The 27,504-nt window shown below is 39.9% G+C and overlaps 1 protein-coding gene across 3 annotated transcripts in view; it reads left to right on the top strand.

The window, feature by feature from the left end:
* Nucleotides 1-27,504, top strand: part of LOC117938726 (ankyrin repeat and BTB/POZ domain-containing protein BTBD11-A) — a 156,978-nt gene that overhangs the window by 91,507 nt on the left and 37,967 nt on the right. For all 3 annotated transcript variants that reach the window (XM_034863565.1, XM_034863564.1, XM_034863566.1), the window contains exon 2: nt 13,137-13,286. In XM_034863565.1, coding sequence (XP_034719456.1) covers nt 13,137-13,286 — 150 coding nt within the window. The remainder of the gene's footprint in view (nt 1-13,136; nt 13,287-27,504) is intronic.

Here is a 27,504-nt window from a genome sequence, read left to right as displayed (position 1 = left end):
CCGCAGGGCAGAGGATCCAAATGTCAGCACCACACTTGCCAAATTAGAGACGTGTTCTATTTGGGTACACATGGCGACACGGGAGAGGCTGACAGGCTGGATAGCGTCCATCCTCCTCTCTACACCTGGTACAGATTCCTTCAGGGAAAACCAACAGGAATGAGTTTCTTCCACACTACTAAAAAAATTTGATAAATGTTTGATCATATGCTGCCTTGAAGCTGACCTTTAAATACATGTATGTGCTATATATAGCTGTAATGTAATAGTGTGAGTACATAAATCCCAATGGCCATCAGTAGGTATTTTTGGGTTGTTTTCCATATGAAACAGTGTCTGATAAAGCACCCGATCTGTTCTCTGCAGTCAGCAGGAGGTTCACACTCTGCACCGGTCTGTGTAATGCAAGTAAAGATCCCCTCAAAACACAACATTATCCATCAGGTAAATCCGCTGAATTGCTGTTTAATTGGGAATGTTGATCCTTTTAACGTGGCCATACCACGTATGCTCCAAATATCAGTATCAGTAACAACCTCGGACCATCCCATCAAAGGAACAACATTTTGTATGTTTTATACACAGTTTAGAAAATTCGGTCTAAGGTATTTGGGATCTAAAATGGTGTCTAAAATTAAGCAAAAAGTCATGTGGGTTTGACCAAAGGTGGCCTCCACAGCATGTTTTTGTAAGTCAATTACAGTTACCTGAAAACTATTATTTCTGGAAACCATGAAATATTCACAGAAAAATAAGTCTCCGTTAAAGTTTGCAAAAAGCATTCTTAGTTATTATTTATGAAGAGATTAGGGGACAAAGATCTGTTTGGGCTGGCAACACAACAACAGAACCCTACAGCTGTCATCACATATTCATATAATATTGCTAAATTGCCACTTCAAACCAGTGAGAAGATCAGAGACAAACCTCATGTGAAATAACCAAAACTGTTCAGACGTTGGCAAAAAACTTTGTGTTCTTGTACAGAAGCACCACATCCTTCACAGAAAGAATTTAATTGAGGAAATGTTGCTTTCCAGGCCTTTAAAATGTAAATGCAGCCCGGACTATAGGTGACTGTGTAATCCAAAGTAGTTAGTTTCCTTTTCATCCTTGCAGATGTTTGTCTTCCTCTGGCAAATGGTACAAGTTTGAAGCGGAATACAAATGGTACTATACGGTAGCTGGTGCTCGGACTGATTGAACCTACAAAGATGCACAGAAAGTTTAATAAAAAAAACAAGTTTTGGCGTAATTTATATTGTGTCCCCATGCGTGGTTAGTAAGATATTTTTGCTTTGTGTAAATATACTCTTCACTGTCACTTCATCTGTGCAAACCTTCTGAATCTGAAATGTGGAGAAAAATTCATGTGTCTAGCGGGATCATATCTTCCTCTTGTATTTAGGAAGGCTGCTTATGAAAGGGAAAGGATGTTTTGTAGCTGATGGCTGACGTTTTTCATACTCCTTTATATATGTTGTTAGTACACCAGAGTTGGACTGGATTATGCTGTTCTGACATAGTATAAAGGAGAATTAACTGTGGATAATAAAGTTTTGTGCAAACAAATGGCGTGTATTTAACAGGAGTGAGTGAGAGGAAAACTAAATAAAATTTCCAAAAACTAAAATTAAATTTGGAATATGTGCTAAGAAGAAGTTTTACTCTATTTTTTGATTTTGTGAATAATAGAGCTACATTGATGGGTAAAAGGTTTGGGTTTTTGCTTCATTGTTTTCAGACCACTTAATGCTGACCCTCTGTGACACCACTGTTTTTCTTCTTGTCGTCCCTGATCGTTACACCCAGGCTGATATTTATTTTGCGTCTGATTGCATTACGCTGCCTCTTCGCCCCCGGTGATTGGGATGAGTCAGACGAGTCCATTGAGAACACAGACTGAACCAGGGAATGCAGACCACTCATTTTGAATAAGTAATGTCCGCAAAATGCAAGCAACAGACAAGACAATGGTGTCGTTCAGGGCACAAAGAGGTTTTGTGCTGATTTTATTCACTATCACAGTGCCTGTTCAAAATGTGCCTGTTTAGAACGGGCCAAACAGGAAATAGGAAACAGGAAAAAGATACTACCAAATTTACTTGACAGACAGGGCAGATTCAGAATTTGTGTGTGGAGTAATCACACACATTTGCCTTATGGACGGATGGCAGTGCGCCATGCGCCACCCGATCCAGCCCGTAATGAGAGCAATCACCAAGTACAGAGACGGACTCCCAGAGACAGATTTGGCTGCGGAATGTAAGAGTGTGTGTGCAGAGAGAGAGAGAGAGACAGAGAGACAGAGGGAGAGGAAGAAAAGGTGGAAGGCAATGCAAATAAAGAGAGTTTTTCTTTAAGTACATTTTACTGTTGTCTTTTTCAGCAGAGGTGTTAATTTCCAAATAGGTTTAGTAGCTTGACGGTTCACATTGAAGAATGGATTTGATTCGTTATTATTAGTTATTAGTGTCATAGATGAGCAGCCCACTTACAACTTGACCCAGGGTGAGCATAGAGGGTGAGTCTGAGTGAGAAGAAAAAAGTGGTGAATTTACAGCAATTTATACGATATAGTGTCTTTATAATCTAGTGTCAGCAAAAAAGCCTTTTGATTGGGATTCCTGATTGAGGGTAATGATCCGAGTGAAATTAAACTGAGCTTTTATTGTGAGGGGTAGAAATCGTTATTTGTGAGTTTCCTTTTAGCGAAATGGAGAGTGAATTTCAGATCAACTTTTAATATGGAGGGTTGACACGTAAGTACCAGCTTTATGGCAGCGCTTTTTTTCGCAGTCTTTTAGTTTTATCAACAGTTTAAAATCCAATGCTGTCCCCATTCCAAACCCCCAAGTTCATTGGGTACCCAGGAAACCAAGTGTAAAGTAGATTGGATGAACAATTCATGAGATACACACACAAACACACACATACAGGGGCTTCCCAATTTATTAGTTAGATGCAAGGAAATGGTCCTGTGCCCTCAATGGAGATTGTAAATATAGTAAGGCGTCTGGCATGCCACCTGCAATCCGTCTGCTGTCATGATAAAGATGCCCAAATGATGAAGGATTAAACTCCACGTAATGCAGATGACTCGGCAGCTAGATTAAGCAACAAAACAACCTGCAAAGACTGACTTACCATGTTCATGTTGTTTTATTGTGTTTGAATTATGAAGTTGAACATATGGATTCATCCCAATAAATACCAAGGCTTCGGTTCCCTTCATTTGAAGACGTTTCTGATACATGGCTCACTCGCTGTGAATTCGGCACAGGACCAGAAAATAGTTTGGAAGGCCATCTGGTGCAACACCTTTCTCCCTGCAAACAATATGTCTTGTGATTGTTAATTGCGGAATCCATTTTATGTAGAGCTATAAGGGAGGCAAATTAATATTTTGGGTTTTTAAAGTTTAGAGATCAGTTATCAAGGTTATCAAGAAACTTTAATACTATATGCCATACGTCAGTTGGTTTAAGTTTGCAGTAGTGTTATTCTGGCAGACCTTCATCCACAGCGCTGAGGAAGACATTCCAGGATGGGAGAAAAACGTGCTCTGGTTAATTGGAATATCTCTAAACCAATCACAATCATCTTGGGCGATTATATGAGCCATTTGGAGCAACTCTGCAAAATAAACTCGGGAAGGAACTTGTTTGGGTGGAACGTGTACGTTCAAAGGTTGTTTTAGTCGTGCAACAGAAAACTTTGATTTGAGCAGATAACCATAGTCCTCAGAGTTTAAAATTACAACACAAAGAAAGCCCAAGGTAACGGACATCTGGGCTAAATGAGCGACATTTGGCGGAATTTCCAACGGCAACTGAACAATTCCAAAAGAGGAACGTCGTGTTAGACTAAGATTGCAGTAACAGGCAAAATTTCTAATTTTCACAACAAGTCAGGTTTTACAAAATTCATGTTACCTTCCTGTAATCACAGCAACACGTGGAAAGTAAGTAAGTGTACTTTTGAGGTACTTCACTGTAGTATTTCCATTTATGCTACTTTCTACTTCTACTCCGCTATATTTCAAAGGAGAAATGAATACAAAGTTGTGTAGCAGAACTAATAATGAGCTCACAAACCCTCAGATGTATCTGGTGAGCCCTTGGAAGGAGCCACTTTACAATGGTTACAGTACTTCAGAACAGGACAGCACCTAGTAATATGTTTACACTCAGGGTATTTAGGATGGGGTATGAAGTGCACCCTATGTTCTAATTATATTCTGAGAAATATCAGAATATTCTGGTAACAGAAATCTAATTTCATTCAGGCTTTTGTGCTTGACAGTAGTTCAAGGGTGCAAACATGCAGAGAGAGACAGAGGAAGAAAATCTAAGTTTTTATGTCTGTATTAAATGCAGCCGGTGTGCAGTGGATGAGCATACGCTGTCAAAACTCATACCAAGTAAACACGTTTTCATTACATGGCTGGATACTGTAGCCTACATATATTTGTTTTGATTTAGTCATGAGGATGTGAGAGCCCGTCTTGTTATAACACAGGAGAAGAAAGGGACTTTTCACTGGAAACAAATGAGATGGAAAAAGGTGGATAATTTGAATGCTGATGATCAGATGGAGATATGTTCAGGTTTGTTAGCGCAACTGAAGCTAAAACACGTATAAAGCCACGCTAGCGGCCCCGTGAGGCTGTTATGCTTATAACACAAAAGTAAAAACAGTTTGGTGAAAAAATGGACTTTACTTCATTCTCTGTTCTGCGTCCATTTTAGAATATCTTATCCTGCGTTCATATCATATCATACTGACTATAGTTAAAAGCAGCCATGTTAGACCTTCCTAGTTGTATTTCCGAGTCATATTCTGAGATATCAGGAGTTTCGTTACACCTACAATACATCCCACTTGGCGAAAAGAACAACAGTTCAGGCATTATGCGTCTAGACTCTGACCTTGTTGCTCTCCATAAGGAAACAACAAGTTGAGGCCAGCAGGGATTGGGGAGTGATGATGATAACTTCCCCTCAAGGTGAACTTAGACTAAGAGCCAGCAGATGGATGCTGGGGCGGAGGTGGCGTGTTTGGATGCGGGTGACAGCACAGTACGCAGAGCACCGAAGCCCTAAAGGTGGAGCTGTGGTCCTGTGCATTTTCGAGTGGGTCCCTGATTAGTTTGACATTCCTGCCGATGGTTTCACGCTGTGGACGGTTGGTAGCGCCTTGGTGATAATGTCCCAAAAATACGTAAACTAAAAGGCTAGCAAACATGGATGTAAACATTTCACAGCTTCAAAGAAAAAAAGTTACGTTTGCACATGTTTTATGAAGAAGGTAATGCATTTGTCATGTTTGTCAGGCCTCAGCGATTACGAAGACTTGACACGGCACGTTAAGTTAAGTACACCATCATAATGAAAATGGTCTGTTGGACATACAGCTTGTTGCAGTGACAAGCTTATGCCATGTTCTAAAGCCCCCATCACTAGGAGTTAACATGTAAAAAACATCCCAAAATAACCCTGATACAATTGAGTCAGTTAGTTTGAAAAAGAGACATACACTGTTTGTACTTGGTTTTGCTTTGATACAAATATGTAAAACAAGGGTTCATTTAGGCTTAATTTAAAGGCTAGCAATTGGGCTAACCATTTGGAATAATGTGTGAACACTCGTGTTAGGAGGTAACATTATCTAGTCATAAAGAGAGGTATTGGACAAGTGGTGTGAAATAATACATTTCAACAATTCCAGTCCTTTGTAGTGGTGGCTGAAAAAGTGAAAATGTACCATTTAGCAGCAGGTCATTGTTTGGGAGTCCCGCATCCTTGTTGAGAAATGTTTGATCTGTTCCATGCCTAATGAATACAATTTCCACTACAGTTGAATGAAATTTGGAAGGATAAAATGAATCTGGTATCTTAACTAGAGAGAATGGGACACTCTTCTTTGCACCTCTTCTGTTATTTCTGAAATTGACATTATTATTCCATTAGTTCATTAGACTTATTTTCAAGCAGCAGATTTATGTTCTTCATTGAGCTCTGTTTTATAACCTTCATGGCACCCCTTTTAGGTACAACAATGCCACGGTGTGTGAGAACCATAATTGTAGTACTCTCTGACACTTTGCGTGTTGTCTGTCTGCAGAGCAAACCGGCGATGAAAGCCAGTGAAATAAATAAGGGCAGTGTCAGAATACGGCACCAAACTGAGCTATTATCCACGATGTAGGAGGTGCTCAGTGATTACTGCAGGCAGGAGTCTTATACCATTACTTGGTAGCAGAGCGGGTGACGACTGAAATAATTTAAGACAAAGAACAACTTTGGGTTTCGATACATTCATTTAAAGTCCCTTTATATAATTTGTCATTCTTAATCAGGGAAGGTTTGCTAATCTTTCTCAAGATTGCTACATTACGTGCATGTTTACCTGTTTTATGTCTATCATTATTTCTGTTAGTTTCAAGATTGCTTGGTCTCATTAGCTTCCTCTCTTGCTGATATTGTGCCCTTCTAACTGGCCTTACACTAATGCTGGATAGTCAGAAATGTGTGTTTATTATTAATTTTACTCTGACTAATTTATTGATTTCAGGCTCCCGATTTGCTCTGTTACGAAGCCCCTGAAGTCCCAGAAGATTACATTTTTTTAATTTAATCTTGTGGAATAAGATGTTATCTTGTGGGCACAAATGATTGCCTTGTGCACAAAGTTGTGTATCTAAGGGGAGGTATTTATAAGCTTGAGACCGCTACCAATGCTTCAATAAATATTTTTCAGGAAAAGGTTAGAATATGTTACATTGAATTTGCCTTCATTTCCCAAGATTCTCTTGACTCAGTTGCTTTGAAAAGATCATCAACATTATGAAAATAACCAGTAAAGAATTGCCATGAAGATACATACATGTTTTTTTGTAATTTGGTACGTAACATTTCACTTTGTTTTTTAACATTAATATATGTTCCCCCCCGTCTGCCTATGGTCCCTCAGAGGTTAGAAATAAACCGAGCCCTGGGTATCCTGCTCTGCCTTTGAGAAAATGAAAGCTCAGATGGGCTGATCTGGAACCCAGCTCCTTATGAGGTCATAAGGGGAAAGCTTACCTCCCCTTTCTCGGCTTTGCCCGCCCAGAGATTTTGGCCCACCCATGAGAGAGAGACACATCATGGCCTTCAAACAAACTAAGTGGCAGTTGGTCAGTGCCACACCCCCAGCCTCCATATTGCCCCCTCTCTCCTCCTCACTACAGACTTGAAATGGCACATAAGGAAAGCTCATTGTGGAACTGGCTCTAGTGGCTGTAATTCTACACCAAGGCTGAATTTTGGGAAAGAGACGTCAGATATGGTATAATGGGACCACTAAGGTCTATTTAAAAGCATCCGAAAAAAGCATCATGTAATGGGAGCTTTAAATACTGTATCCTGAGAAGTTTCCCTCTATGTCCTCAGTTCTCAGGGTTAGTCTTGGGTTACAGGACTCTTTTTCACTTTTATGGTAATTTTCTTTGCATTTTATGAACATCTACATCATTGTATTTCTCAACATCTAAAGCCAATCATCTTCCAGCTTGCATTTTGTCCTGAATTACAGAGCGAATGGTTCCTGCTGAGGACAGTACAATGTCTGTTGGACTGTGGTCATGTTGATGTTGTTTGCCTACAATTAATAACTCCACATTTTGCTCACACAGTTCACAAGTTCAAAAAAGCATGTTGTATGTTTTCAGATTTTTGGGTCTCTTTACTCTGCATTCAGAATATGGATTTATTTGAACCTCCTCGCTTCCCTGATATAGTATATACACATAGAGTATGGCTGGTTAGGTTGCTAACGTCTACGAGCCACGTGGTTCATTATTCTTTGTAGAGAAGATGAGAGCTGATGATCAACTTGGGAGCAACAAAGCTTGGACCACGCTAAAACATTTATAACTAATTAGACCTTCACTTTTCCATAAATGCACAATGGGGCTGTACTTTCTTTCGATGTCCACTCTTACTTTCACTGCTGTGGGCTTCTACCAACAGCTGGGTCATGGATCTACGGCTGACATTTGCAGTTTGCCAGTTGGGTCGGCCGTTAAATCATTTTGGCCATTTCACTGCTAATGTGGTCTGAGCCTCAAGTACATTCATTCATTATTGATGAGAGAATAAATGTCTCTCTGGTACCATAGATGCAGCAATTACCCAACTGAATCATCCCCCTATGATGAGATCCTTTTTGTGTTGGATGGCTGGTCATCCACGTGGATGGGACTCTGGGGCTTAAAACTCTCAGAGCAGCAAGAGAGCTTTTTTTCATGTGCTTTTCCTTACAGTAAAAGCAAAAAAGACAGAAAAAGAAAATGCTGCTTTTTGCCTCCAGCTCAGGCAATCACTGTAATGTTAGGCAGCAGTCGCCTGTTGCCATGGCAACTACCTGTTAGTATTCCGGCAGAGTTTCCTCACTGACAAGGGGAGAGCGCCACTTTCTCACATAAATAAAATCGATTGGACATTCCTGCAGAAAATCAGGGAGCTGAGCCATGTGGTGACGGAGAGAATACTAGCACATGATGGTTCACTGCGTCAAAGTGACCCGACTGACCTTGACTTGTCCTTTTTTAGAGTAGGAGAGGCTCAGTGCATTTGGCTTATAGCAATTCATAATGTCATCCAGTCATCAAGCTTCACTCCCTATTGGGCACTCACTTATTGTTTTTTCTTTTACAGAGATTCCTCTCGAGGAGACTGTTCAAAGGTCGGGCATTAAGGAATTGAGCTTTCTTTGCTCTTGAGTGGTGAAGCCATTCAGAAGGGATTGGCTGTCTATCATGAAAAGGGTTGGCATTGATCACAAATCCCATTAAGTCTTGGGCTTGATCTCCAACAGTCCAGACAATCCCATCTCATTCAATTCTAAAAAAAAGACCTTTTTTAAATGGTGCTTTTTCATGCAAGAGACAGGAAAGTTTGTATAAGGAAATATACATTTTACACACAAACACACACACACACACACACACACACACACACACACATATTCTTGTGTCTTATTTGTCTGTGCATTTAAAAGTACATACTCAATAGCCAAGAGCCAGATGTAAAGCTAAAGCCTGATTTGGTAAATCCATTAGTCAATCAAAAGCAAATTAAAAGGATAAGGATTTAATGCTTTTCTTGTCTTATGTGACAGTAAACTGTTGGTAGGACAACATAGCAATAAGGAAAAGTATGATTGCCATTATTCACAATTTTCTGACAGTTTGAAGACCAATGAAGTGAATAATCTGCTCATAAATCATGATCAAAGTAAGTGTTAGTTGCAGCCCGCACATATGCATAAGTAATCGTCTACAACATTGAAGAACATGTAAAAAAAAAAAAAGATGCATCGCTTCTGGTCCGGTGACAAAACCTAACAAGGCCATTCAAGGTTCTCAGAGCTTCAGTAAACACTGTGTAATAATTTGTTAGAAGGGTTGCAGTGGACCGTCTGTCTGTGGACCGTCTGTCTGACTCCTCTCACATGGTTTTAAGATTTTAACAATGGCATGTTAATACCTGTCAGAAGAAAAGTCCAACATTTTGGGAAGTTGGCCTATTTGCTTTTCTTGTCTGTTGAATGTGAAGCTTCAGCCAGGAGTTAGCTTAGCTTAGCATATAGACTGAAAGCAGTGTAAAACAGCTAGCTTGGCTCTTTCTAAAGGTAACAAATACATCAATTAACACCTCTAAAGCCCGGATTAATAAAACGACATAATGTGTAAAAAAAGTGAACTTTACATGTGCTGGATGGGAGCTCGTTTTAGCTTTTGACAGTGCTAATCTAGCTTTTTTCCCCCATTGCTTCTCGTCTTTATGCTACGCTAACCGCTATATCTTTATATTTGTTTGTTTAGTTTGTTTATTTGTTTATATTTGTTTATCGCATTTATCAAACAGATATGTTGGTGGTATTGATTTTCTCATCTAACTCAGACATACTCAGAAAGCGTCGTCAAATGTCGAGACTATTACTTCAAGGGTGTTATGAGGCAATATTTTTGAGCTCTAGTAAACGTGAGTCAAGATTCACTGCAGTTAAACTACATTTGTGGACATTAACAACAAGCAACTAAATGCATGTTATGATTTCGGAGACTCATTTTGAAACATAACTGGAATCGTAAATTAAGCTGAACTCTTAGCTCTCTGTGTTTTCACAATACATCCTTAATAGCTGTAAAACAACAACCCCAAAATAAAAATAACCATATTTGTTTTGCTTTCTCTCAAACCATCTTTAGGTCATCTGACTCATGTAAACATCAAAAACCTGACTGAGAAGTTGCTTTATTAACAGGCCGGTGGCTTTATTGAGCTCTATTATATCAAAGAGTAGCATATTTGTTCTTAAGCTGTGAGAGTTATATAAATTGCTTTGTTCTAGGCCATGGGAATAGTTTTTTTCTGTCCTCTTTTTCTCCGCAAAATGAATTCCAAACTCCAAACCTTTTCCTCAAATGATCTCTTCTCACACACAGACAGCTGTTGTGTGCATATGCAGTACCTGCAAAGTTCAATATTCTCTACATTATTAATGACAACTTGCACAAGCAGCGGCATCAGCAGAGATGACTCAGGGGAGTTTGGTACACCGCTCGGAGCTCTAAAGTAGTCTTGTCCCCGTGACCCAGTCTCCGTCTTCATCTGCCCGGCAGGAGTAGAGATGAAGGGAGCCCCAGAATAAAAAATGCAGGCCATGTCTGTTTATCTGGGATTAGACTGTTTCTCAAGTAAGCGCATATGCACTGCCAAGCTCATCCAATTGCTTCGGAGGTCACAGAAAGACGGGGTTGAAGTGACTTAGAAATATGAGGTTATAAAACATGCCTGCCATGCCTCAGAGTCTCATGTTGCTTGTCATTTTTTAATCAGACGTTTGTGTCAGCATCAACTCTTCCCTCTATCCCCGTTTCTTTCTTTCTTTCTTTCTTTTTTCTCTCCTAATTTCCAAGGGGCCAGACTGGCTGCTTTCTCACCTCTGATGTTTATTACACAAACAGCACATACCAGCAAATAATACTTCTATCCGAAGAAGCCAAGTGCGGGTGAGAGATAATATGTAGAGGAAGTGCGAGGTGGGGAAAGAGAGCAGCAGACTTGTTTACATGTCTTGATCTGATGGGATGAATAATTCAGCAAAGGGCTCCCTGGTACCCCAGGATTATGTTAAAAGAATAGAAAGGGCAGTAAGGGGAAAAAATAGAAAACATTTGGGAAGAGGGAAGTTGGGGGAGATGGGAGGTCCTGATTACAGAAACCCCCAATTTCTAACCGCAAAATGCCACAAACAAGTGCTAAATCTCCAGCAAAGGTAGCCATGAGTGCCAATATGGTTTTGGTAATTAGAGATTTCTCAGCTTCATTCTTGGACAGAAGATGCAGAGCGTGTGACAGCTAACCGAGGCTGGAGGATTTCCTGCTTTTCTGTTTCCCATCAAGCACTCTGAAGTCTTCTTTAAGACCTTTTTCCTTTTCTTTTTTTGGCTTTGGTTTCCCTAGACATTTGCAGAGCTGAGCATATTGCAGCAGAGCAGAACTGATGTGCTGTTTACTTGCAGTTTCACAGACTTCCTCTTGATCTCTGACCTTCTGTTTAGAAAAGCATGCATAAGTCCAAAGTTAGCTTTATAAACTCATCGAATCATGTTTTTATTCATAATTATCTTGCTCAAAATCTGTGTAAAAGCACCAACTTTGATTTGCAGGTCAAAAGACGTGTTAAGATTAACTTGGCTACATGGGGTTGAATGTTCTTTTTTTTTTTTTTTAAAGGTCTTGGTTACATATAACCATCGAAAGAGCATTTTAAATGACTATATTTTAGTGTGAAGTAGTTCCAAACTACACTTTGAAATATGTTCATGAAACAGCGGTATGTCTACAAAATGTAGCCCATTAAAATCACCAAATCATGGCTCACACGGCAATCTTTCCTCTCTTTGGAATATAGAAATGCTGCAACAATGCAGACCAAAACCATCCTATTTTTGTTTCACAAAATTCCATCTGAGACACACCTTAACACCAGCTGTTCCATCAATACTGTTCAATGGTTAAACAGTAATAGAAAAAGCTGTTTCAATCATTATTGGAGGCTCCAAATATAACTGACCTCCCCAGAAAGGCTGTGGGAGGAGTAGGGAATACTGGAATTCATGGGCTGGACACTGTGGGAAGAGGACATGGTGGGAGAAATCTGGAGCTGGAGGGGGAACTCCAGACTCCTGGGCCTGCTGCACTGTATCCACTGTGTAGGTCTTTTGTCTTATGTGCTGGCATCACACACAGACACATTGACTAACTTCCTCCACGTTGTAATTACTGTTTGTTGAGAAACAGCGTATCCCCCTGCGCCATGTCATTAGGATTAGCACTCTGCAGGGTGTTGCTTTCCATTCGCTGGTAGCAAAAAAACTCAATATCCCATCTGTCACAATGCCACAATTCTCTGCAGTTAAACAAAGCCTGGCTGCAGTAACACCACCTAAATGGATGACTCCTCTCCAGCCAACAGTATCTGACTGCTGCACCTAGTTAACAGGGAGGTGAAAACACAGAACACACCTGCGACCACATGGAAAATACACATCCCACCACTGTTTATGTTCAAATTTGCGCTTTGAATGTACAGCTTTGAATTAACAAATGTGGCTTGCAGCCTAATTGTCTCAATTGGAGTTCAAGCTATGAACTAAAAATCGTGTGTGCAGCCAAGAGGAGAGTGCTATCAAACTACAGGCTTTAAAATTCACTGTAGATCCAATTTATTTCCAAGATGGTAAGCGATTCTACTTGAATTATGCACTTCTAATCATGTAATTCTGATGTTAAAAAGAAAACCTTTGTGTGAGCTACGATACACATCACCGGAGACAAAATAAATCAGCATCCCATTCATTAAAACGTAAAGTCTGAAGTTTCTATTCATGATACCAGCTGTGATGTTGTCCCCAAGAAATTAAGATTACAGTTCAGTATGCTATTAACCTACGACTAGCTTGCTTGCTCTCTAACTGCTGCATGTGAAATGAATGTTGTTGTTTTTTTCCCACCCAGCTTACCAACTCTGTTTTGAATAGTTTACTGTAAGTGCTGATTTGAGCGTTCCCATGTCTGCAGGTGTGCTGAGCCTCCCGGAGAGTTTGAACCTGCACCGGGACCAGCAGCGCTTAGGGAGGGGGGGTGAGGGCCAGGGATACACCCAGGCCGAGCTCCGCACGCTGGAACAGTCACTGCTCGCAACCCGGGTGGGCAGCATCGCAGAACTGAGTGAGTACACTTTTAACAGAAGTTTACACAAGGCATAATATACAATGGGAGTTTTACAGAATTTTAACCAAGTTGGTGAGAATCCAAACTAACACAATGGCTCGATGACAATGCAAAAGGGGTTTACCACCCTGGTGAAGGCAAGACAACCTGAAAAGGTTTGGGAAATAATACATAGTGTGCTGACAAAGAGTGTTTTAATTGCGATGAACGTGGACGCAGTAACACTCTCAGTTGGACACAAACATCTTCACGGAAAGTCACGATGAGATAAGATTTCTGGAATGGAAAAAAATGTAGAAAAAGCTTGACAGTCCACAGAGAGTTAAGGGTTGTCATTTAATTCCTCCCTTTGATATCCCTCAGTTATTTAATGGATGCAACTGATGAGATTCACTTTAGTATATCGCACCTAAGGAGATCACAGACATTTTATTCAAATGTTATTCAATATGTCCAGGCCCATAACCAGGTTTAGATTGAGTGTAGCCCAATACCTGAGATTTAACCTGCCTTCCTCAGTACAAGGAGCCGCCAACCGAGCTATTGTCAGAATTGTATTAATAATCTCTACCAGGAATATATAGTTAAGGTGACCCTTGGTCTATTTAAATACTACAATTAAATCTTGAATTCTTTTCTGCCCTGCTGAAGAGTCCTATTAACCCCCAAATGGCAGTTAAATAGTCAAATTGACAGATATTAAGTATTGACCCCTTACACATGAGCAACTTAAGGCTACAGTAATTGGCTCTCAATCACATTGACACGATGTTAAGGTCAGCATTGAGCATATTATATATTATTATCATGCAATCATCTCAAGGAATTATTTCCATTACTGTTATAATGCCAAATAGCCCCATTAGTGTGAAGAATGCCCACTCCCTGTCCCTGTGGGCTGTGTCACAGCTGTCCTAACACCTGTTTATGAGTCACGCCGCCCGGAGACCTTTCAATCCAAGGTCAGCGCCTCAGAGGCTTTTAACCTCAACTTGAAAGAAAGGGCTCCACCTTTAACTGTGACACCCCACTACCTCCACCTCCACTCCCACCCCTGTTCTCACCCTCTCCACAGTCACATATTAGATCATCCTGTCCCCTCCAGGCATCTGCACACCGAGTTCCTGTCCGTGCACATTTGTCCTGGATTTGTTTCGCCCCCAAAGCAAATTAAAAACCAACGATTTACTATGCATCATTGATTAAAGCAAGAATTTGTAGTCTTTTCTTGTCCCCGGTTGCTGTGTCACAGAAGTGATTAAGCCTGCAAGCAGTTGGTGTGAAGCATTGTGATGCATTTAAAATGATAGTGTATTTATAATAACACAATAAGGAGTGGTTAGTTAGCCACGGGGGCTAACTAATCACCTACTTCACACTCTGGAAGGTACAGTGAAACCTGCAATTACTGACTTACCTGGGAGGCAGCTTTAACAAAGTGTGAACACAACAGTGTTTAAGTGTCAGCATTTACATATGTAAACGTCTAAATACAGGGTCTTAAAAGTATTTAAAAAGCATTGAATTTAATATTCTCAAAATAAGGCCTGGAGTATTGAATTCCGTTTACAAAGTTCTTTCACCATTAAGGCCAGATGTCCGTTACATTGGGCTTCTTTTGTATTGGCATTTTGAACTCCGGTTGATTTATGAAGACTGTGATTAACCTTTTCTCAGATCTCTGCAGGGTAAACCTAGACAGCTAGCTAGACTATCTGTCCAGTCTGAGTTTTCTGTTGCACGACTAAAACAACCTGTGAACGTACACATGTTCCACCAAAACAAGTTCCTTCCGAGCCTATTTTGCAGAAGCTCCGTGGCTTTTACACGGTGCTTAGCACAACCAAAGACGATTGTGATTGGTTTAAAGAAATGGCAATAAACCAGAGCACGTTTTACCCCCATCCCCTATGTGGAGTAGCCAGACCCTCCTTGAGGGCGCTTTGGAAGAGGGTCTAGGTTTGCTGTTATTTGGATGATATAAGACAGCACAGGTCTTGTTTACATCAGTGTAATGCTTAATACTCTTTATCATGGGTTTTAGTACTTGACAAATTATTTTCTAGGGCTTTGAGTCCAAATACTGTTGTATCCCTTATACTTTTGCCAGTATGACTGTGAAGATTTCATTAAATTAAATTCTAAGCGGTTTTAAAAGATCCTAAAAGTCTCACATTTAACTTGGGGTACACTTAAGGTTACCTGAGCTTTACATTACCTTCATTTGGAGTTGTATTCAATCTAAGTCAAATTTGTATTCTCTTTTTAGCTCTAATTTGGTTTCGACCAACTCTATCTGGCTCTTAAGCAGCTGAATGCTCTACTGTGTAAACCTGCGAGCCGCAAACGCTTTCTGCTGTATGGATTATGGCAAAGAACACATAATGCAGACTGGGATAATTCAGGTACCTTGTGGAAAACGATAATCACCTTAACATTGCGGCGTGGCAGACGCAGTGATAACTGCACACACTTTGAAGGCATCATTAGCATCTAAGTGCAGGACATTCTGTTCACATGCTTGGATCAGAAGGCAGGAAAAAAAAGAACAGGGGGCTCTTTGATTTCTATTTACTCCATTGTGTGACTCCCTCCGTCGCACTGCCTCAGCTGGACTACCCCACGTCCAGGGTCGGCCTGTCGAACACTGCCATAGGTTGACATGTGGCTCGTAATGCAGTTGATGCCAGCTGCTCGCAGTCATTTAGTGGATTTCAGTGGATTTCTGTGGCACAGAAATTCACTCATGTTGCATTATCTTAACAGATTGATCTGTAAAGTACAAGCCACTGAATTATAGGAGTGTGAATCTGCTTTATCAAGTTCATGATGATTGCATTAAGAATGCTTCTTTTAGCAGGTTCTACCATCTGCCTTTGCTAGAAACTGAAAGGCGCAGATTTTGCTGGAACTTTTGCATCTCATTTAGACACTTTTTTCCACCCACCTTCTTAGTTTGTTTCTCAGAAACCGGTTCAACAACCTGCACGAACAGTTTGCCTGTCATCTAAATTGCAGTTTGTGTTAAATCAACCTGTCCTCAGCCAGTCTGATTTATGCAAATGTTTAAAGGATAGGTCTGGTGATATTCTATATAAATCCCATCAAATAACCAAAACCAACAACAAATGAACAAGTATTGTCTGTAAATCCAAAGCCTGATATATTGTTTTCCCTGTGCCATAGACCTCCATTGTCCAAAACCAGTATAGAACTCATCAGTGAGTCTCACAGTTGCGTAGCCTATATGTTTTTCAATGCCAGTAAACACACACAAACACACACACACACACACACACACTGTAGTTTATTATATTTCAAAGTAAAGCTTAAACTGAAGCTGTCAGGCAGGTATTGGACAGATGTAGAAAGTTATAAGTTTAATTCTTAGGTGATTTTGCAGTCTATCCACGGATGTGTGTGAGGATGAGCCATTCAGCCAGAGCAAGAATGGATGAAATAAAATGTTCCAACAAGGGCGTTGTAGATAAATACATTCCAGTGGTTATTACATCTCAGACACATGCAGTGTGGTTGTCTGTTCATGTGGAAATGATTTGTCCTCCTCTTAACACATGTATTGGAAAAACCAAAAGCATGGTGGTCTAAAAGAAAATATAATGGACACACAATCACAAAAAGCACCAGGGGAGAGCCAAGCTGAATTATTACATGAATTATGACAGCATTGTGAGAGGAAATGTGTGTTGTAGCTAAAAAATAGAATAAAAGAACTATCTGGTCATTTTCAGGAAGCAAAGAACGTGGGAACTTTTAGTGATCTGCCAACGCACTGTGGTGATTTTACTCTTTCAAGAAAACAATTACACATATGCTTTAGGATGTCATTACGTTGGGCCTTAGGGAGACAGCAGCCACATCAATAACTTGTACATTCTTGCACCAGCTTACCTTATTTCTTTTTTTCTTTACAACTTAGTCAGGTGCTATAATATAACAATCTGGCAATTGATATATCATAATTCATTCAACCTTTCTTCATAATCAAGAGATAATTTAGGGGCAACCTTCATTTTCGATGTCATCTAGTCAGATTGCAAATTCAAATACAGAACAACAACCCAGAACATACAATCATAAGAAATATAGAAAGACAATACAATATTCTAGAATGGAAAATGATTCCATGAACAAGTTAGGATAATAAGAAGAAAGCACAACTGTGTAAAGCAGTTACAAGCAGAAGTTTGCAGGTTTAAAACCAGATTTCTAAATTGTCCAAGAACAATTGAGTTGATTTTAAGAAAGGGCTGTAATTTGTATCATTTGTTCTCCCTCTGTTTGTTTTTTAGGAGTGTTTTTATATCTCAAGGAACAAATACACTTCCAATTGATTAAATGTATCAGTCAGACCCGCCACGGTTTTCTCTTTACGGTTCAAGTCTTCTGTTGTTGCATTTAGTGAAGCGTAATCTGCATAGATTGTAGAGAGACTGCATAGACTGTTTAAATTACAAAAATATCCTGCTGTATATGTGTTTTGAATGTATTAAACATCTCTATATTTAATTGATCAATGCTCCCAAGCAGTCTGAGTCTGTTTCACTACCGGCAGATTCCCCTTACTCGCTACAGTGGACGGGGAAATACAATCAACAAATCAATACATTTTGGTTCAGTAAATCCCTAGTGCCGCCTGGTGAAGACAGGCTAGCCAGCCGCTGTCCACACAGCTTCGTCAGGGACGGCTATAGTAGATGGAGTCAATGTAGATCGGATGACAGAAATTTTCATTGTTGTATACGCTTGGATGCGTACAACCTCCAGCGATGTATGAAAGTCGAAACCTGGGGCGGAGAAAGTCTGCATGCACTCACTGCTGCTCGTAAAGCATAATGCTGTAAGTGCATTGTAATAATTGATCATTTAATTGGCGGCTGGACAGTAAGAGGGCACTGTTAACAGTGATTTTAGTGAGTAAATCAAACTAAAACTGTGTAAATTACACCCTTGGTCCCAGTCAGAGCTGTATTAGTTACTGCTAATGCACACTTAACATTTCCTACTATTGCTGCTTCCGATTTAAATCAGTCCGATTTTTCTTTAGCACTGTTCATCAGGGCAACTTGGAAGAAACATGCAGCGTGATACAGCATCATTTTTACGTAGCTGTCCTCAGCTTTAGTGCTACAAGCAAGACCAGACCAGTTTTGTGTAAATTAGGCTAGCACAGTTCCTGCAGAACCCACTGACATCAGGTTTCCTGTTTTCAGAAGTCAGGTTACTGCCAAAATATGGCCCTTCATTTACAGTAATTACACTAATGTTCATAATAAGAAATAATGTGTTAATGATAGGTTAATGTCTATATGTTACAAGGACCCCCTCTAATATCACAGCACAGACCTGAAACAAATGGAGGACATGAAGCAGGTGTTTCACGTTCAGACGCTGTGTTTCCACATAAGGCGTTTAAAATCTGCTCGGTTGTTTAAATTGAAAAGCTATTGAAAAGCTATTGGCTCAATATCTGAAAAATAAACAAGATCATTTGAAAGTTTATCGGCCACACGGAGCAGGTAGTCAGGGCAATTTAACACCCGAGCTGTTTGGCAATTATTGGATGATAGAAGAGGCTGTTAAAGAGCAACATTCATCACTATATCCATAATTTAATTCTGTTGAGGTGGACAAATAAGTCTTTTATTTTTGAAGTCACCATTATCTACCTGCTCATCGTATTTCATATCTTTGTCGGAGCAAGGAGAACGGATTGCCGATGGCAGATTTGGGCATTTGATGCTCCGGGTGTTTGCACTTTCCCTCATCTGTCATGACACCTTGCCTGTTTTCCTTCACGGGTGTGTGTGTGTTAGTGCGTGTGTGTGTGGGTGTGAGCACGTGTGTGTGTGTGTGGCATATAGATACAGGCGCTGTACTGACATATTGTGACCAGGTGTGACAGAAAAAGGCCATTCATCTGTCAGTTGGGAGGCCCCCTGTGGTTCAGAGAGCAGTCACTAGGTAAATAAACTGCGAAATGTAATACAGTGCAGGCCTCTATCAATGGGGCCCCCATTCCTGAAGCTGGGTGTGCCTCCACCACACAGGAAATATTCAAAGTATGCACTTTGTTAATGTTATAATCCTTTAAGATTGTCATGAAACCAAACTCAATATTCGATATTGTTAATGGTTGGCCTTTCTTTACTCTGTAAAGTAGTTGTCATTTTTCGTGACATAGTCCGCCTTTGAACAAATGATGCCGCATGCAATGCTGTTTTTAATTCCATCTTAACAATATCACCTTCCATGTTTACTGTATCCTCCTCTGCAGGAATATCAGAGCTGGCGTTACTGCCAATGCAAATCCAACATGTCCTACTCCTACTGCTGCTGCTAGAATGTTGGTATTGAACGTAACTGCTTGACCACACGGCATACTAAAAAAGTAGAGTCACTTAAGTTAGCAGCTAGCTAGCTATGAAGGGTTTGGTTAAAATACGCAGTTACGATTAAATCTTGTTACTTATAAGGTGAGTTACATCTTCATGTATTCTGAATTACTCACTGAGCATGTGTGTGTCATTCAGGCCTGTGTGTAATGTTTGTAATAACAACCGAGTGTAAATTGTAATTTCTGCTTGCAGGATTAATAAAGTATAAATTAATACTAAAGTAGACATAATTATACATTATTATAAAGTAGATTGTTGCTGATTTTGGCCTCATATTTATTCACTCCAATGGTGCACTGCAGCAGTGTTCAAATAACCATCTGTGTTGATTGGTTTTGTTGGACAGCAAATCTGATTTGAATATATCAACCACAGTCAGCTGTTAGATGATACCGGCACATCTGGAGTATAAAATCAGATCCATGAAAAAACTTCTGTATGAAAACAATTTGTTTGGCTGCACTGCAAACACAACCAGATGATCTTTAGCTGTATATCTGCCAACGGAGGTGCTCGAGGACTGTTTGCTGCTGATTCAAACTGCACTAAACTCTTTGTCTTATTTTTACCTTTGTCATTTGACAACAATATTCTAGTAGCTTATTTGAGTTTTAGGATGATATGTTGATGGTTGTGACAGGTTGTACGCTTTAAACATCCCCCACTCTGTATTTTCCTAGGCTGACAATATCCAGCTTGAAAAATGAGTCATTGTGTATTCTACTGTGCAAAGTCAGAGAAGAAAAGTGCAAATTCTTCAAGACTGAGTGGATTTCTTGAAGAGAGAAATCCCTCTCTCCCTGCAAAGCTGCAGGAGTTGCAGCTGGTTTGAAAGACTACAGAAATTTGCACAGCGATGTAACTTCTCTTTTCCCAGGAAAGGATTTCTTACTGAATACCCATCTAACTCTGGCTGTTGACCACAGGTTTAAAAATTATATCATAAACAACCGTTATTCCCATGATAGATTATTAATAAAAAACATTCCCTTCATATTCCTACTTAGCCAGGTGGATGTGAGCTGATGGGTTAGCTTCTTACACACACACACACACACACACACACACACACACACACACAGAACATGGAAATTCATTGGGACGTGTTACATTTCATCTTGAGACCGTCCTTGCCATTCTCATTTTTCATCATATTAGAGTTGAAATACTTCTTCTGCTTCTCCATACATCATCTTTCCTAATCTCACATCTGAGCCACTTTTAAGCAAGGGTGATAGAAAAGAAGAAGGAAAAATGAGTCAGTCAGACTTATTTTCTCTTAAGTTGATGAAAGCTTATGTAAAAAAACATTCAACATTCAGAAAACAGATTGAACAGAGGTTTCTTTTTACCCATTTGACCACTGCAGCTACTGATGATAATGTCACCCTTATGTGCTTTTCAGTCACTCTGTCTAATGGACATGTCAAGGCAAAGCAGTATCTCAATGTGCTGGGAAAGGTTCCTCCTGTTATTTAGTCTTCTTTCTTCCTCTCAGAGGTCTGCAGTGCCATTCACTTCTTAGTGTCTGTCCACCTTACAGACACCGTGGTTTAAAAATGTTGACTTGACTGGAAAGATGAGGCTAGCTCATTCAGCCACAGGAGCAGGGTGCGGCCATTTTCCTTATCTGTCCCCCAGCACCTTAAGGAGGACGGTGGGGGCATGCTGACACAAACAACCTCCCTCACAATCCTCCAGACACACACCTCTTCATCTCGCACAAAAGACACATGCTGGAAAATCTTGTAGGCTGTTGCTGCATGCTGCAGTAATTATGTGAGGCTGGATTCATTATTGTATAATGGTTTAATGTCCCTTGATACCTGTCACAGGATCCCACTCACTCATCGCAGCTCAGAGCTGCCAAGTTTAGAATAGCGATAATAGAGCTGTTTGAGGTTTAACTTAAGGCTTTTTCCAAAAAAAAGATATAAGACCACATTTTCTAAAGGTAAATTACTCAGACACTAAGGGTCTTTCTTAATCTGCATTGTTGTGTTTTCATAAGCGTGGTGTTGGTCATTTCAAGATCAAAAGACATCTAGGTTAAAGGTCCCATGGCATGAAAATTTCACTTCATGAGGTTTTTTAACATTGATTTGATATTTTGATTTATTTTATTTTCACAACAAAAACATTAAGACAGTATTATATGTTTCACAAAAAAGACGTGATGGACAATTGCCGAAAAACCCTCAAGGGGCTTAATAAGTGGCAATCTCCATAGAAACAATTACATTTAACAATTTAAAAACAATGTATATGTTATTATGAATAAAAAAAAAATATATATTTTTATATTTGAACATTAGAATCAAAGAATCAGGAACTTTATTTGCCATTTGTGTTTTCACACATAGGAATTCTTGTGCGGTTATTACTCAGAAAGTCAAGTCAAGTTTAAAAAGACACACAAAGCATTTACATTATAAATCAATGACATAACATTAATATGTCTTCCCCAGCCTGCCTATTGTCCCCCAGTGGCTAGAAATGACCATAAGTGTAAACTAAGCTCTGGGTATCCTGCTCTTCCTTTGAGAAAGTGAAAGCTCTGATTGGCCGATCTGGAATCTTGCCCCGTATGAGGTCATAAGGGTTACCTCCCCTTTCTCTGCTTTGCCCGCCCAGAGAATTTGACCCAATCATGAGAGAGAGACATCATGGCTTTCAAATGAGCATAGTGGCAGTTGGTCAATGCCACACCCCCAGCCTCCATCTTTTCTCAACGCCCTCTCTCCTCCTCAAAAGCTACAGGCTCAGAAATGGCACATCCTAAGGAAAGTTCATTGTGGGACTGGCTCTAGTCGCTGGAATTCTGCACCACGGCTGAATTTTGGAAAGGAGACTTCAGATACAGTATTAGGGACCACTAAGGTCTATATAAAAGCATACCAAGAGCACCATGTCATGGGACCTTTAAAGCAGACTTAATGTTGACCTAACATGACCTAACTTGAAATTGAAAGTTTTTATTCTGTTTAGTCAATTAGGATCCCAATTAGCTTTCACAAAGTGCTCGCTAGTCTTCCTGAGGTCCACACAAAAACAATAACATGGTTAATAATAAAGAGTAGAAGTAGGGAAACTTCCTGGTAACTTGTGTCCTTGCATCAACTTCATCTGCAAGCTGTGAATTTGCTTCTCTGTTTGCCTTCTTTTTATGTATTTATTTAACCTTTATTTATCCAGGTAAACTGTTTGAGAACCACTTATCATTTACAAACATGACCTGGCTTCTCTTTGACTATTTGTAAAGAATACATCCAACAAGGACAACTTTATTGTGTTTGTTATTCATCCTGGGTCTGTCCTCCAAAGTATTACCGGGGTCCTTTTGTCCTCCATGATCCATTGACAACATTTCTAAAAGCTGATGTACAATTCCCAAAATACAAAGCAAAAACAGGGACGGACGACATGGATCTCAGCAATTTACTTTCCAACTGAGAATGCATCGCACGGCGGCTTGGCCGGCAACACCAAATGGGAAAACGAAGAGGAGCCAAAGACACACTTAAATAATGACCCATCACGCCCAAACAACTATGTTCTCCATTTTAAAGTCCTGATTATACAACATCAAACACGGGACCAGTTTTAAACTGTAAAGTGCTCTTCTTGTCATGTTCTTGATAGGATTGTTCCACAAGGACACAAACATTAACTGAGGACTCTTGATGGTAATAACCACAGACTTGTTGTCAAGCGCTGATTATTTTGTTCATGTTTAAGGTCAGCGGTCTCTGTTTACATCTCTAGTCAACAATGTCATTTGATCATTCCGTTGCTATGTTGTCACGCTGTCCAAGTGTTGGATTCTAATTAAAGTCTATTGAATGTATCGCAGATCCAACGAGGCTGATGAGTGCACACGGCTGCACCGGCATGTGTGCGTGTTCGAGTGTGCGGCACCACTCCGGAGAGGTACAACACCCACAGGCAGATGTTCTTCATTAATAATTATTACCCATAAGCCTGACATGTGAGAGCGGATGATATTCGAGCCTGCCTCTCTTAGCTCCTTGACTACTAGTAACTTTTGTGGCTAAGTTCTGTTATTATTATAAGTTCGACATCCACTTTACACTCAAGTCCTTTTGCAATGAGACTACGGACATTACACCATAGACTTCACAGCAGTGCTGCTGAGAGATAATACACACTCACTAATTGAGTGTTTTGGAGAGAGCCCAGAAGGCTAATGGAAGTTTTGGGGTAATAAGGCGGTGAATTGAACAGGCTGCTCTTAGTTCTCACCTCACTGTTTCCAGAGAAGAAGAAAAGGCCAGGGCAGCTGTTTAGAGGCAAATACAGGCAGCTGTTTGCAGCATTGCTTTGATGAAAGGGGACTTCACAAAATGGCCTAATAGCTGTTGGTGTTTTGACTGAACTCCTGTCATTAGGAAAGGTACTATTCTCTGGCTCAATTCACAGCCAGTTTACCATTGACTCGTCATTCTTTTGCTGCAAGGAGGCACTTCCATTTTCTGGGATTATTATGGCTTTTTTTATTTAGACAAGTCCTTAAGTCGTTTCATTTTAAAGAGGCAAACTGGAGAGAGTATAGAGGCTTGACTATGACTTCTTTTGCTGATTTTTCTCTTTTCATTTTAAAAAATCATGTAAAGTGTCATAAGTTTTGAGTATTTTGACCTTCCTTTTAAGGTGCCATTATATTTTTTCATTTAGAAAAACACAGATAATGTGACCAAAGACAAGAGTGGGTGAAATAATTGGCTGTAGTTTGGTAAAATAACAAATGTGCGGAGAAAATATCTAATTAAGTCTTTAATTTCTTAATATAACATGCTGTAACCTTCACTGATCTCTCGCTTGTCTTTATCTTTGACGGTACAAATATTTTACCTCTGCTGTTACTTAATTTACCCACACAATTTATAAACTGTAGTTTACAACGTATAATCATAATCTTTTTTAGCCAAGCAGAATGGCTCTAGCGAGGTTAATGGCTGTCCGTCTGTCTGTCTGTTGGTTGGTCCACCCCTTTGACTTTGACTTTGATAGACTAATATATCGTGACAACTATTGGATGGATTGCCACAAAATTGCATACAGATACGCGTTATTCCCTGATAATGCCTACTAATGACTTAAATAATCCTCTGACTTTTTCTCTAGCACCACCGTGACATTCACATTAGTGGTTTTTAGTGTCCGATAGTCCACCACTTTGGTCCAGCCTGATACACTATCTCTCGACAATTGTTGGATAAAATTCCATCAAATTTAGCCACACATTTATGTTACTCGCAGGATCAATTGTAATAATTTTGGTCTTCCTCTGACATTTCCACAAGTGCCATTATCAGGTCTAAATGTATTTCTATTTGACCAAATACTGAAGAACCAATGGTATTCCCATCAGCCTCAGCTGTACTTTGTCTTATTATCAAATTATCAAATGTTAGCACGCTAATGTGATGTAAATGTAAAGCATATTTAAAAAAGGGATTAAAATAAGCCCTCAGCTAAAGTATTACGGTGCAGGACTATTCATGCACTTTTGATAAATTGGATAATCAAGACCACACATAGGAAAGATATTTATCATACACTGCAGCTGTAGTGCTTCTGCAGATCTTCACAGAAGAGCCATTAAAGTTCCTAAAAGAGCCATTAGACAGAATAAAGTGGCATCCATTTAGATGTCCCCTCCTGTGAGTTGCAGGAAAGATGATGACAATAGAATGACAGAGTCAGTTTGTGTAATCTCCTGTTCCATCTCCACAGACTGGAAATCTCTGGCAAAGCTAAGATGATAAGACAAAATGAAGCCACATTTCAGAAGCCTCTTTAGACTGAGAGAAGTCATTACCAAGAAGGGTAATATTTTCCACAGTTTCATAATTGTTAATGAACAGACTTTTTGGGGGGCTCTCTGGGACTTCTGGGGAATTAACCCTTTTTTTCCCCTGATGCACAGTGCATTTCTGGTGTCATCAGTCCAGGAGTGGACAGCTGCAGGAGACAGGGGGCTTCTGTGGGAGGCTGTAATGGACAGAAAGCATGAATCGTGATGGCTGTTGCACCAGTACTATCAGATATGATACAGAAGCAGGGCAGAGGCAAGCACACAACTTTCCTAAACAGGAGTTTCCTAATGTTTGCAGCATCTTGCATCATGGGACCTTCATTCTGTGTATTTAGTCCAAGGATGGGGGAGGACTCTGAATGTCTGACCCTGGCTGACCCTGATACTCAAAAATAAAAAGGAGATATGAGATAAACATAATATTTTTTAGTTCCTTTCTAATTCAAAACTAAACAGTCCAATGATTTATTTTATGCCCCACTGTTGTGTTCAAGGATCCTGGGGTCAAACAGATGGCTATTATGCCTTCAAGTGTTCCTGCTTCCAGAGATGCACAGATTCAGTGGTGTTGTGACTGGTTAGGAAGGAACTGCTCATTAGCTAAGTTTTAATCAGTTTATCAATAAAGTTGAACCATGGCGACTTAACCTTAAAGAACCGTTTGAAGCTGTGTTGATCGATCTTCGGCCAGTAGGGGCGGGGCTGAGACATGGTCAAAGTTGCTATGCAGACTCTATTTTAACTTTTGTTTTATTATTATTGCACACAAGCCACTTTTAGCACATCCTCTAGTCTAGAGTAGGCCACCCCCACATTTCACCGCACATATTTAGGAGTATGTGACAAAAAAATCCTTGAATCCTCAATGTTATTGCCTAATATATAGAAGTTATGAATAACATCAAACAGTTATCAAACAGTTGCCTATTTACACATCCAGCTGGATCGGTGCAACATTAGCATTAATTTGAGGACAGGTTTTTGGCCACCTGATGAATCTAATATTTACTCCACTTTCAGCTCTGTTTTTATCTCCACCAACTCCCAAGATGGTTGTAACCCAGTCCTATTTCAACATGTACAAGCAGTGCCTATACTTTAAGAATTTTATGATGAATTAACCATCAGAACAACTTTTTACCGGAACGGGGGCCTTTATTTTACTGAAAACTGTGTCCTGCTGCTGCTGGAAACAGTTGAGGAGAGATGTGAGACCAAATCAAACCTTAAATGTGACTTTAAAAGGAAAAAGGTTAGCTGAAAGAGGCTGAAAAGCATTTTAGAGATGCAGGGATTCATGCTACCTCTATGGAGTTGTCTCTATGAGTCATCCCTTTAATATTAAATATAGTCAATAGATTCTTTGTTTAAACAAAGTAATTGATTAATTGAGATCCATTTAGTGACCATTTCAAGTTAATGGCTGATATTTTCAGCATTTTCCTTGCTCCACGATGTCCTTTGTTTTTAAAAGTTCCTTTATAATATCTTGTGTTTGCTTTTAATATTTACTGTGTGGTTTGGTCATGTATAAGAGCATAGGATGATATTTTCAGAAGAGGTTCAAGGCAGTTCAATGGCTGGAACCGCTAGTGCATCACATTTGCCTGGTGCTTCAGAATAAATGAATCATTATGTAGCATTTGTAGCATGGCACTTTATTTTGTTCTCTCTTAGTTTTTTTCAGCCCAACCTTTGCGGATGCTGCCCTGCTGCTTTTCCATGTAGCTGGGATTTATTTAGAACATAAGCAGAGTGTCACATTACCATGAGTTCAGTGTATAAAACAATAAAATAGAAGATGGATCAGTGGGTTGCTCGTGACCAACCCTCCCTCTCCTTCCTCTATGGAGCCGGTTTGCAGGTAGAAAGGACTAGAAAAAACAAACACATTTGGATATATTTTTACCCTTTTATTTCATTCCTGTTCGGCTCATCGCCGGCTCACAGGTCGACC

Source organism: Etheostoma cragini, chromosome 23 (genome assembly GCF_013103735.1).
Source record: "Etheostoma cragini isolate CJK2018 chromosome 23, CSU_Ecrag_1.0, whole genome shotgun sequence".
Taxonomy (NCBI): domain Eukaryota; kingdom Metazoa; phylum Chordata; class Actinopteri; order Perciformes; family Percidae; genus Etheostoma; species Etheostoma cragini.
Note: the sequence above shows the minus strand (reverse complement) of the source record. Positions and strands in the feature narration are given on the sequence as shown.